Source organism: Vanellus vanellus, assembly GCF_965231255.1.
Source record: "Vanellus vanellus genome assembly, chromosome: 28".
Classification (NCBI taxonomy): Eukaryota; Metazoa; Chordata; class Aves; order Charadriiformes; family Charadriidae; genus Vanellus; species Vanellus vanellus.
In genome coordinates this window covers 621,549-633,849 of record NC_138933.1, presented here as the reverse complement: position 1 = coordinate 633,849, position 12,301 = coordinate 621,549, and the positions used below count along the sequence as shown (strand labels likewise).

At 64.7% G+C, this 12,301-nt stretch overlaps 2 protein-coding genes across 2 annotated transcripts in view; both read left to right on the top strand.

The window, feature by feature from the left end:
• Positions 1–6,991, top strand: part of MAP3K12 (mitogen-activated protein kinase kinase kinase 12) — a gene marked incomplete at both ends in the record, with an annotated part of 15,001 nt that extends 8,010 nt beyond the window's left edge. The window contains 2 exons of the mRNA XM_082496476.1: positions 4,002–4,184; positions 6,857–6,991. Coding sequence (XP_082352602.1) covers positions 4,002–4,184; positions 6,857–6,991 — 318 coding nt within the window. The remainder of the gene's footprint in view (positions 1–4,001; positions 4,185–6,856) is intronic.
• A 1,987-nt stretch (positions 6,992–8,978) lies between these two features.
• SP7 (Sp7 transcription factor) lies at positions 8,979–10,001 on the top strand (the record flags this gene model as incomplete). The annotated part of the gene is made up of 1 exon (XM_082496401.1): positions 8,979–10,001. One exon carries the CDS (start codon positions 8,979–8,981, stop codon positions 9,999–10,001), a length of 1,023 nt encoding a protein of 340 aa, XP_082352527.1.
• Positions 10,002–12,301: the final 2,300 nt, after the last annotated feature.

Sequence of the window (12,301 nt, the reverse complement as noted above, 5' to 3'; positions counted from 1 at the left end):
GGTGGGGGGACAGGGCCATCTCCGTCCCATGGCACAACCGGCGCTTCTGGGGGCTGGACCGCCATCCTGCTGAGACCCCCCCAAACTCGTGTCATGGGGGCTGAGGATCCCCCCCCCCCCCCTCGTTTCAGGGGGGCTGAGACGCCCCAAATTCGTGTCATGGGGGCTGAGACCCCTGAAATCGTTTCAGGGGGGCTGAGACACCCCCCCCCCATACTCATGCCATGGGGGCTGAGATCCCCAAAATGGTTTCGGGGGGCTGAGACCCCCCCAAACTCGTGTCATAGGGGCTGAGACCTCCCCAGATTCGTTTCAGGGGGGCTGAGACCCCCCCAAACCTGCTGACAACACCCCCCGCAATCATACTATGGATGCTGAGACCCCCCCAAACTCGTGTCATGGGGACCGAGACCCCTAAAATCATTTCAGGGGGGCTGACACCCCCCCCCCCCCCCCCCAAACTCGTGCCATGGGGATTGAGACCCCTGAAATCGTTTCAGGGGGGCTGAGACCCCCCAAACTCGTGAGCTGTGCTGACAGATGAGGGTAAATGAAAGTTGGGGATTGGGGGGGGTGGAGGGAGGGGGGAAAGGGGAGGGGAAGGAGGGAGAGAAGGGTGGAGGGAGGGATGGAGAGAGGGATGCAGGGATGGATGGAGGAAGGGATGGAGAAGGGATGGAGGGATGGAGGGAGGGAGGGATGGATGGAGGGAGGGATGGAGAAGGGATGGAGGGAGGGAGAGAGCAGGGATGGAGAAGGGGTGGATGGAGGGATGGAAAGAGGGAAGGAGGGAGGAAAGGATGGAGAAGGGAGGGAGGGAGAGATAGAGAAGGGATGGACGGAGGGAGAAGATGGAGAAAGAGATGGAGGGATGGAGGGATGGAAAGAGGGTTGGAGGGAGAGATGGAGAGAGAAATGGATAGAGGGATGGAGGGAGAGCTGGAGAGATGGATGGAAGGAGGGATGGAGAAGGGGTGAATGGGGGGAGGGAGGGATGGGAGAGGGAGAGAGGGATGGAGGGAGGGATGGAGGGAGGGATGGAGAAGGGATGGAGGGAGGGTTGGATGGAGAGAGAAATGGATGGAGGGAGGGTTGGATGGAGAGATGGAGGGATAAATGGATGGAGGGATAAATGGATGGAGGGATGGAGAAGGGGTGGATGGGGGGAAGGAGGGATGGGAGAGGGAGAGATGGAGGGAGAGAGGGATGGAGGGAGGGATGGAGAAGGGATGGAGGGAGGGTTGGATGGAGAGAGAAATGGATGGAGGGATGGAGGGAGGGTTGGATGGAGAGATGGAGGGAGAAATGGATGGAGGGATGGAGGGAGGGAGACCTGGAGGGAGAGATGGATGGAAGGAGGGATGGAGAAGGGGTGGATGGGGGGAGGGAGGGATGGGAGAGGGAGAGATGGAGGGAGAGAGGGATGGAGGGAGGGTTGGATGGAGAGAGAAATGGATGGAGGGATGGAGGGAGAAATGGATGGAGGGATGGAGAGGGACGGAGGGGTGCAGGAATGGAGGGGTAGGTGAAGGAGTAGAGGGAGGGAGGGAAGGAAGGAGGGCTGGGAGGAGGGAGGGCTGGAGGGTGCCGGAGGGCTGGTGGGCGGCAGGGAAGCACTGCCAGAGAACGGGCGGTGGGGAAGGAGCCCCCCCCCCCCCCCCCGTCTCCCCCCCGCCCCCGCCAGCGCAGCCGGGCGTCCGGCCGGGGTATAAATACCCGGGTAATTGCGGGGGCCCCGAGCGCGGCCGTGGGGCCCGTGGGCGGCCGAGCCCGGCGCCGCCCTGTAATCAGCCCCCGCCGCCGCCAACCCTCGCGTCCCCCCCCCCCAGCTGAGCTTTGAAGGGTCCCAGAGGACACGGGGGGGGTCCCCACCACCCCCAAGCCGGAGGCAGGCCCAAACCCCAATTTGCACCCCCCCCCCCATTTAGGGGACCCCCGCGTTCAGGCAGCTCCCCCCCCCCCCCTCAAAGCGAACCAAACTCTCGCCAGCGACGCCGGTGGGTGCCAAACCCTCGTGGACCCCCCCCCCTCCCCCCCCCAAAAATCCTACTCCCTAGGGAACCCCCACCCCACCGGCCGAGGAAGAGGAGGGATGGAATGGGCGTCCCAGTTTGCTCCCAGTTTGTGGGCAGTGGAAGCCCTGGCGAAGAAGAGATTTGGGGGGGGGGGGGACAGGGAGGGGGGACGGTGGTTGCGGCCTTCGGCGGGCGGCCGCGGCGCCGGCAGCTCCGGAGCGGAAAACCCTGACTCAGGGCTGGGAAAGGGCCCCGCTGGCTCCCAACCGGCTGCGGCGGAGGGGGGGGTGTGTGTTGGGGGGGAAATAGGAAAAGGGGAAAAAAGAAAAAAAAAAAAAAAAAGCGGGGAAAGAAAAAAGAAAAGGGGGAAATAAAGAAAAAAAAAAAAAAGAGGGGGAAACAGGAAGAAAAACAACGGAGGGGGAAAGAGTGGTTGGAATAATCTCCCCCATAAGTGGGGAAACTGAGGCACAGGGGGATCCCCGGCCCTGTCTCCAGGGCCATTCGTCTCCGACACTGCTGCCCTGCAATTGTCCCTTGTCCTTGTCCCCAGCTCTGCCCCCCCCCAACCCGCTCCCTCCCTGCTTGCCCCCAGCCCTGTCCCCATCCCTGGTCCTCCTGTCCCCATCCCTGCTCCATCCCACCCCATCCCCATCCTTGGTACTCCCATCCCTGCTCCAACCCTATTGCTGGTCCCCTCTTGTCCCCATCCCCACCCCTGGTCCCCCCTGTCCCCATCCCTGCTCCCATCCCCACCCCTGGTCCCGCTGTCCCCATCCCTGCTCCCATTTCCATGCCATGTCCCGCTGTCCCCATCCCTGCTCCCATCCCCATCCCTGATCCCCTCTTGTCCCCATCCCAGCTCCATCCCACCCCGTTCCCATCCTTGGTACTCCCAACTCCATCCCTGATCCCTTCTTGTCCCCTTCCCTGCTCCATTCACACCCCAACCCCATGCCTGGTCCCCCTGTCCCCATCCTTGTCCCCATCCCCGCTTTGTCCCCATCCCTGGTCCCCCTGTCCCCATCCCTTGTCCCCTCATCCCCGCTCCATTCCCACTGCCACTGTTTTGGGGTGGTTTCGCCCCATCTCAGCCCCGCAGACCCCGGGGTGACGGGCCCCCGGGTGCCCTCAGCTCTGCCCCCCCCCTTTATCCCTCTCTTCCCCCTTTTCCCTTTTCCTTTTCCCCCTTTCCACCGCTTTTCCCATCCATCCTCTCCTTCCCCTTCCCTTTCCCCTTCCCCTTCCCTCCCCCTGAAGCCTCTTCTCCCTCTTTTCCTTTTGCTCCTTTCCCTTCCCACCAGCGCAGCCCCCACCTCCCTTCCCGGCCTTCAGCCTCCCTGTCTTACTCCCTTCACAACTTTGCTTTTTTCCTTTGCTTTTTTCCTTTACTTTTTGCTTTTTCTATTCTTTTACCTTTTCCTTTTCTTTTCTTTTCCCTTTTCTATTTTCTTTTTCCTTTTCTCCTTTTCATCTTTTCTTTTCTCCTTTTCCTTTCCTTTTTTCCTTTCCTTTTTTCTTTTCTTTTTCCCTTCCCCCCCCTATTTTTTCTTTTCTCCTTTTCCTTTCCTTTTCTCCTTTTCCTTTCCTTTTCTCCTTTCCCTTTCTCATTTCCCTTTCCTTTTTCCTTCTCTTTTTCCCTTCTCCTTTTTCCTTCTTTTCCCCCTCCTCTTTCCTTCGAACTTTTTCTTTTCTTTCCCCTTTTTCCTTTCTCCTTTCCTTTCTCCTTTCCTTTCCTCTCTCTTCCATTCCTCCCCCCCCCCCGCCCCCCAATTTCTTCCCCTCTTTCAACCCCTTCTTCCCTTTCCTTGCACCCTTTTCCTTCTCTCCCCCTTTTCCTTCCTCTTTTCCTCCCCTTTCCCATTTCCCTTTCCCCTTCCCCCTGCCCTCCCTTCCCCCGACCCCCCCCCTCTTCCCCCGACCCCCCCCCCCCGGCGAGGGGCGGTTCGGGGCAGGGCTCCCGGCCCCGGTCCCGGCCCGGCCCAGCCCCGCCGCAGCGGCACAGCGGGGCGGGCGACCGCCGAGGCGCTCCCTCCCTCCCGCACCGAGTCCCGGGACACCGCCACCCCGCCACCCCGCCACCCCGTCACACCGCGACACCGCCACCCCGACGGCAGCATCTCCGCCGCCGGTACCCACCTCCGGCATCCCCGGACCCCCCGGAGCGCGGTGAGGACCCCGAGGAGGGGAACTCGGGACAATCCCGACCCCCCGGGACAAGGGATCCTTCGGGATAGTGGGGGGGGACGGGGGGGGGGTGAGGGGTGCGGGGGGGACACGACACCCCCGAGCCCCGGGACGTGGACCCCCGGGGTACGGGACCCGCCCCGGGATGGGGGAAGACAGCGGGAAACGGGATCCTTCGGGACAGGGACCCTCCGGGACTGGGGGAGCCCCCTCCGGGACGAGGACCCCCGAGATAGATACGGGACCCCGAGGGATGGGGGAGCCCCCCGGGATAGGGATCCTCCGGGATGGGGGACCCCTCCCCCCCCCGCTCCGAAGAAGGACCACCGAGATACGGGACCCCACGGGACGGGGGATCCCCTCCAGGGGGATCCATGGGGCAGTCGCCCGGGATAGGGACCCTCCGGGATGGGGGAAGCCCCCCCCGGGCTGGGGACCCTCGAAATACGGGGTCCCGTGGGATGGGGGGGGTCCCCTCTGGGATTGGGGAGGCCCCCGGGATAGGGACCCTCTGGGATGGGGGTTCCCCTCTGGGATGGGGGAGTCCCCCGGGACAGGGACCCTCCGGGATGGGGGATTCCCCCCCCCCCCCCCCCCGGGACAAGGACCCCGCGATATGGGACCCCGCGGAATGGGGGATCCCCTTTGGGATTGGGGAGCCCCCCGGGATAGGGACCTTCTGGGATGGGGGAGCCCCCCCCCCCCCGGGACGAGGACCCCCGAGATATGGTACCCTCCAGGACAGGGACCCTCTGGGGAGAATGACACCCCCCGAACCCCCCCCACAGGGACTCTCCGGGATAATGATCCCCTCCAGGATGAGGGACCCCCTCCAGGATACGGGATACCCCCCCCCAGGATGGGGAATCCCCTGGGACAGGGACCCTCTGGGTCAGAAATCCCCCCCCCGCCCCGAGTCAGGAAGGGTCCCTTGGGATATGGGACCCCCCCCGGGATAGGGGACACCCCCCCCTCCCGGGACTCGGCCCGGAGGGGACCCAGGGGTGGGGGTCGGTGGCTCCGGGGATATTTTCAGCCCGGGGACATCGTGGCTGTCCCTAGATGGGGGGTGGGGTGGTGTCCCCTGGTGCCCCCCCCTCCGGCCAGCCCCACCCTGTCACCGCTGCCACCACCACACTGGCCACCAGCACCCAGCCCAGGGGCCACCGTGGCACCCCGGAGTGCTGAGCCCTGGGTGCTGGCAGGGGGGCGGATGGGGCCACGGTGCCCCCGGGACCCGCTGGTGGGGACACGTCTGTCCCCAGGGCCATTGCACCCCAGACCCGGGGATGGGGACACATCCGTGTCCCCCCCACCCCGGACCATGGCACCCCCAGACCAACCGATGGGAATACATCCGTCCCCAAGAGTCTGGCACCCCTCGGGGACACATCTGTCCCCAAGGCCACGGTGATGGGGGCCACATCCGTCCCTGGCACAGGGCCACCCCAGGGACAGACGGGTCCCTGGGAGGCCACCGCGGTCCCTGGGAGCCCTGGGGACCAGGAGACGGGGACCCACTGTCCCCCATCCCCTCTACGGGGGCCCGATCCTCCCCCCTGCTGTCCCCATGCCCGCAAGGGGACACACTGGGGTCCAGGACCTGCATCCTGCCACCCCCAGGGAGGGGACAGGGGTGTGGGGATGGTGCCAAGTGCCACCTCCGCCCCGGACTGTCCCCTAGTTGGGGACGGCTCCTCCGTGCGAGCAGGGGGAGCCAGGGCCGCGGGTGACAGGGCGTCCCGGACGCCCGGGGGCAGGGGACGGGGGCTGCTGGTGGCAGGGTGACATCGGGGGGCTCGGGGACACGGTGGCGGGGGAAACTGAGGCAGGGGCTGAGGGGGAACCCACTGGGGACAGGGATGGGGACAGCAGCGCGTTGAGAAGAGGGACCAGGCTTGGGGACATGGGATGGGGCACCAGGGGTTGGGAACGAGGGATGGGGTTTGGGGACATGGGATGGGGCACCAGGGATTGGGGACGAGGGATGGGGTTTGGGGACATGGGATGGGGCACCAGGGATTGGGGACAAGGGATGGGGTTTGGGGACATGGGATTAGGGACCAGGGATTGGGGACAAGGGATGGGGTTTGGGGACATGGGATTAGGGACCAGGGATTGGGGACAAGAGATGGGGTTTGGGGACATGGGATTAGGGACCAGGGATTGGGGACGAGGGATGAGGTTTGGGGACATGGGATGGGGCACCAGGGATTGGGGACGAGGGCTGGTGTGTGGGGACATGGGATTGGGGACAAAGGCTGGCGTTTGGGGACCTGGGGTTGAGGACAAGGGACTGGGCTGGGATTTGGGGACCCGAGACTTGGGAGACGGGGGACAGGGGAGCAGGGTTGGGGTTCGGGGACAAGGCACTGAGGACTTGGGGGACCAGAGATGGAGGATTGGGAACATGGGGGGACAGGGACTGGAGAACACAGATTGAGGACCAGGAACCGGGATCGGGGACAAGGGACGGAGAATCGGGGACCCCCAGAGCAGGAACTGGACCCGTCCCACCCCGGGGGGCTGCTCCAGAGAGGGAGGGGGACACACAAACACACACAGAGGAGGGGTCGGTCTCCCCGACACAGCAGAAGCCACACAGAGCCACCGCCTGTCACCCCCCACCCCCCCCCCGGGCTCTGTCCCGGCAGCTCTGCCGCAGCCACTCGTGCAATGAGCTCGCGCCGTTCTCAGCCCGCAGCTCCCGGCTCCCCGGGGGCTCCCGCCCCGTTCCTAATTTCCCGGCGCAAGCGGAGCTGATTTATGGGAGGTTTACACTATTTTAAGCGTGCCTCCGTTAGACGCTCGCCCTGGTTTTAATTACCTCGGCTCTCGCGGCAGGGCAGCGTTCCCGGGGCACAGGCCTGGCCCTTGTTATCCTTGGAAAACCGGGAGCGCGTTGCGGCCGCGGCCGGGGCCGGCTTAAAAATAGGCACAATAACCACAGCAAAAAAAGAAGGGGGACACACACACACACACACATACACATGACACCCCCGCCCCACCCCCCCACCCCCCAAAAAAAACCCAAACCAACCCAACTCCAAACTGGAAAATTCTTTCAATTGTAAAGATAAATTTAAAAAAAAGAAAAAAAATTTAAAATAAAGGGGAAAAACTGGGGGTGATGGGGGGAGGGGGGGGGCAGCTCGTGACGCCCGGTCTCAGCCCGCGGCAGCTGAAAGCCATGAAGGGCATAAAAGCAGAGGAAGTCGCCGGGGAGGGGGGAGGCCGCAGCGTAATTCGATTAAAAAGCTATAAAAGCTGAAGGAGCCGAGATTGGGAGGGGGCGGGGGGCGGCGGGGAGGGGGGGGCCCAATCCTGCTATGAGCCCTCGGAGAAGCCCCTGCGCGGCTCTCTCCGCTCTGCGGGTGGGACCGGGGCATTCTCAGCTCTGGGGGGGGAAACTGAGGCACAGGGGAGTGGGGAGCACCGGAGGAGGGGGGGCGGGGGGTGTCACCCGGGGGGGGGTGGGGGGGTGTCACCGGAGCGTGAGTGCTCTGTGACGATGGACACCCCCCAGGGTGACACACCCCGCTGCGTTCGGTGCCCCCCGGGGCTTGATACCCCAATACTGGATGCCCCCCCCCAGCACCGGGTACCCCATTGCACTGGGTGATATGTGTGTCCCCCCCCCAGCACTGGGTGCTCCCCAGTCCTTGATACCCCAATACCGGGTGCCCCCCAGCCCTGGGCACCCCATAGCACCAGTCACCCCATTAACACCACTCACCCCATTGCACTGGGTGCCCCCCAGTCCTTCATACCCCAATACCGATTGCCCCCCAGTACTGGGCACCCCATGGCACTGGTTACCCCATTACACCAGTTACCCCATTGCACTGGGTACCCCCCAGTCCTTGATACCCCAATACTGGGTGCTCCATTGCACCAGTTACCCCATTAACACCAGTCACCCCATTGCACTGGGTGCCCCCCAGCCCTGTGCACCCCATAGCACCAGTCACCCCATTAACACCAATCACCCTATTGCACTGGGTGCCCCCCAGTCCTTGATACCCCAATACTGGGTGCCCCCCAGCCCTGTGCACCCCATAGCACCAGTCACCCCATTGCACTGGGTGCCCCCCAGTCCTTGATACCCCAATACTGGGTGCTCCATTGCACCAGTTACCCCATTAACACCACTCACCCCATTGCACTGGGTACTCCCCAGTCCTTCATACCCCAATACTGGGTGCTCCATTGCACCCGTTACCCCATCGCACTGGGTGCCCCCCAGTCCTTGATACCCCAATACTGGGTGCCCCCCAGCCCTGTGCACCCCATAGCACCAGTCACCCCATTGCACTGGGTGCCCCCCAGTCCTTGATACCCCAATACTGGGTGCTCCATTGCACCAGTTACCCCATTAACACCACTCACCCCATTGCACTGGGTACTCCCCAGTCCTTCATACCCCAATACTGGGTGCTCCATTGCACCCGTTACCCCATCGCACTGGGTGCCCCCCAGTCCTTGATACCCCAATACTGGGTGCCCCCCAGCCCTGTGCACCCCATAGCACCAGTCACCCCATTAACACCACTCACCCCATCGCACTGGGTGCCCCCCCCCACCGGGTACCCCCCTTTACCTCCTTCCTCCCCGCGCCCTCACCCTCCTCTCCTCCCTCTTCCCGCAGGCTGATGCCCACCATGGCCCCGTTCCCCCGCTGACGCCGTCCCCGCCGCCTCCAGGTGCTCCCACCCATCCTCATCGTCCCCCTCCACCGCCGCCACCGCCATCGCCGCCATCGCCACCGCCACCGCCATGGGTGACTCCTACACGGCCGCCTTCCCCAGCGCCCCGGGGCTGCTCTCGCCCTCCGCCAGCCCCCAGGCATCCCCCGGTCCCTACGGCCCCGACTACGGTCCCTTCGGTCACCCCTTCCCGGCACCCACCGGCGCCCAGGAGGTGCTGGGTGGCCCCGTGGTGGTGACGGCCAAGGGACACCCACCGGGCGACTGCCTGCCGGGGGTCTACCCCTCGCTGGAGATGCCGCATCCCTACGGCTCTTGGTACAAGGGCGGCATCGGCGGGGGGCTGCCGGGGGGTTCGGGGCCGGCGGCGCCCTCCTGGTGGGACGTCCACCCGAACGGGGGGTGGCTGGGGGGGCCGACGGGTAGCGAGGGGCTGCAGGGCTCGCTGCAGGCTCAACCCACCCTCAGCCCCCCGCTTCCCGCTTACGGCTCCGATTTCGGGGCGCTTAACCCCCCGCCTTATACCGGCAATCCCGCCGGACCCCCGACCCCTAAACCCAACCCGGGTGAAAACCCTAAAGGTCCGCGGGGGGGTTCCTTAGGGGGTCGCCCGGCCTGCGATTGTCCTAACTGTCAAGAATTAGACCGGTTAGGGGGAGCGGGGGGAAATCGGAGGAAACCGGTACACAGCTGCCACATTCCGGGGTGCGGGAAGGTGTACGGCAAAGCGTCGCACCTCAAAGCCCACCTGCGGTGGCACACGGGCGAACGCCCCTTCGTCTGCAATTGGCTTTTCTGCGGCAAACGCTTCACCCGCTCCGACGAGCTGGAACGCCACGTGCGGACCCACACGCGGGAGAAAAAATTCACCTGCCTCCTCTGCAGCAAACGCTTCACCCGCAGCGACCACCTCAGCAAACATCAAAAAACCCACCTGGGGGAAAACGGGGGGCCCAAACCCACCCCCTCCGCCAGCGGGGAACAACCCCCCGCTTCGCCCCAGCGCCCACCGCCGCCGCCGTCGTCATCCTCCTCGTCCCCCCCCGGGAAAGATGCCGGCAGCCCCGAAGGCAGCAGTTTGTTGGAGATTTGAGCCTTCCTCCGCCATCCTCATCCTCATCCGGGGATATTTATTACGGGGTGCTGCCCCCCCCCCCCCCCCCCAAAAAAATAACCCCCCCCTCCCACTTTGCTCTGGCAGCAGCTCCTCGTTAGCAATTATAATTTATGTCTTAAATTATAGGGGGGGGGGTGGTCTGAGCGATCTGGGGCTCGCTGTGGGGTGGGGGTGGCAGGGTGAACCCCCCCCTCCCTTTTTACTTCCCCCCCCCACCCCCCTTCCAAAAAAATCCTCACCGGCCGCCTCGCCGCCCCCCGCACAATGCTCAGGGACAGGGTTTGCCCCTTCTCCTCCGTCCCCCGGCCTCGTTAGCACGCCCGGTTCGTTAGGCACTAATGTAACACCCCCCCCCCTTTTTTTTTTTAGCTGGCTGTGTCGTCCCCCCCTCCCCCAAAAAAAAATGCAATAAAGGGATCGCTAAGGCGTGGAAGCAGAGCCGTGTCCCCCCCCCCCCTTCTCCTGCGCCGGCGGGGCTGAGGCCGGGCGGTTTCGTGACAGGGATGGGCTCTCCGAGGGAAACTGAGGCACAGAGGGGACGTGGCCCCGCTCGGGGGTACTGTCGTGTCCGTCCCCCCCCCCCCCCCCTCCGGGGGGGGGCGCTGTGTGTGTGGCAGGAGCTGAGTGGGGTTGGGGACGATCTGGCTCTGGCCCCCATCCCTGTGTCCCTCTGCCTCCGCGGCCACACGCCGCTGGCTCCTGGTGGCCCCACCCCCCCCCCCGTGGTCCCCTGTCCCTGTGTCCCCAGGACCCTGTTGCTTTACGTCCCCGTAGCCCCGGGACCCCATATCCCTGCAGTCCCCTGTCCCTCTGTCCTCCCGCTCTCAGGACCCCATGGTCCCATGTCCCCGTAGCCGTGTCCCCAGGACCCCATGACACCGCATCCCGGTGTCCCCATGTCCCTGGGACCCCATGTCCCCAGGACCCCATGATGCCACATCCCGGTGTCCCCATGTCCCCAGGATCCCATGACACTGCATCCCGGTGTTCCCATATGACCAGGAATCCATATCCTCAGTGTCCCCTTGACACCATATCCTGGTGTCCCCATGTCCCCAGGACCCCATGACACCGCATCCTGGTGTCCCCATGTCCCTGGGACCCCATGTCCCCAGGACCCCGTGACACCGCATCCCGGTGTCCCCATATGACCAGGAATCCATAGCCCCAGTGTCCCCTTGACACCATATCCTGGTGTCCCCATGTCCCCATAGCCCCAGGACCCCATGACACCGCATCCTGGTGTCCCCATGTCCCCGGGACCCCATATCCCCAGGACCCCGTGACACCGCATCCCGGTGTCCCCATATGACCAGGAATCCATAGCCCCAGTGTCCCCTTGACACCATATCCTGGTGTCCCCATGTCCCCAGGACCCCATAGCCCCAGGACCCCATGACACCGCATCCTGGTGTCCCCATGTCCCTGGGACCCCATGACACCGCATCCCGGTGTCCCCATGTCCCTGGGACCCCATGTCCCCAGGACCTCATGACACCGTGTCCCGGTGTCCCCATGTCCCCAGGACCCCATATCCCCAGTGTCCCCTTGACACCATATCGTGGTGTCCCCATGTCCCCAGGACCCTATGATGCCACATCCTGGTGTCCCCACACGTCCGCAGTCCCAGGGACACCCGTGCGCGGGAACACGGACACGCGTGTGCGCAAGAACACGCGTGAGCAAGAAAACACGTGTGGCACAGCCTCGTGCCTCAGTTTCCCCACGGCGGCACCGCGGCCACGTGGCAGCGCGTGGGCACGTGTCGGGGCCACGTGGCACCGAGGACACCCCAATTTTGGGTGCCGCAGGGCTGGCAGAGACCCCAGACACCCCCCCCTCCCCCCCCCCAGACCCCCCCTCCCAGTGCCCTGAGCTCCTGCCAACCCTTTGATGCGCCCAGCCCCGGTTTGGGGTTTTTTCTGGGGTTTTTCAGAAAAAAAAAAAAAAAAACACCCACCCAAAACCGCGGAAAAAGGCAAAGGGAGGCGGAAATGGGCTCCTGCGCCAGCACGGAGTGGGGGGGAATGGTGGGAGGGGGTGGGGAGCTGCTGGCACCCACTGCCCCATGGCTGGGGGGGGGGATGGGGACGGGGACAAGGATGGCAGCGGGTCCCTGTGCCAGCGTGGCGGAGCCCCCGGTGCCACCCCCGGGTTGAGTCACCGCGGTCACAGAGCTGGCCGGGACCCGGGTGTCCCCGCAGAGGTGTGGGGGGGACACACACTGCTCCCCCCCCCACGCAGGGAGGGGAAACTGAGGCACAGCAGCATCCCCG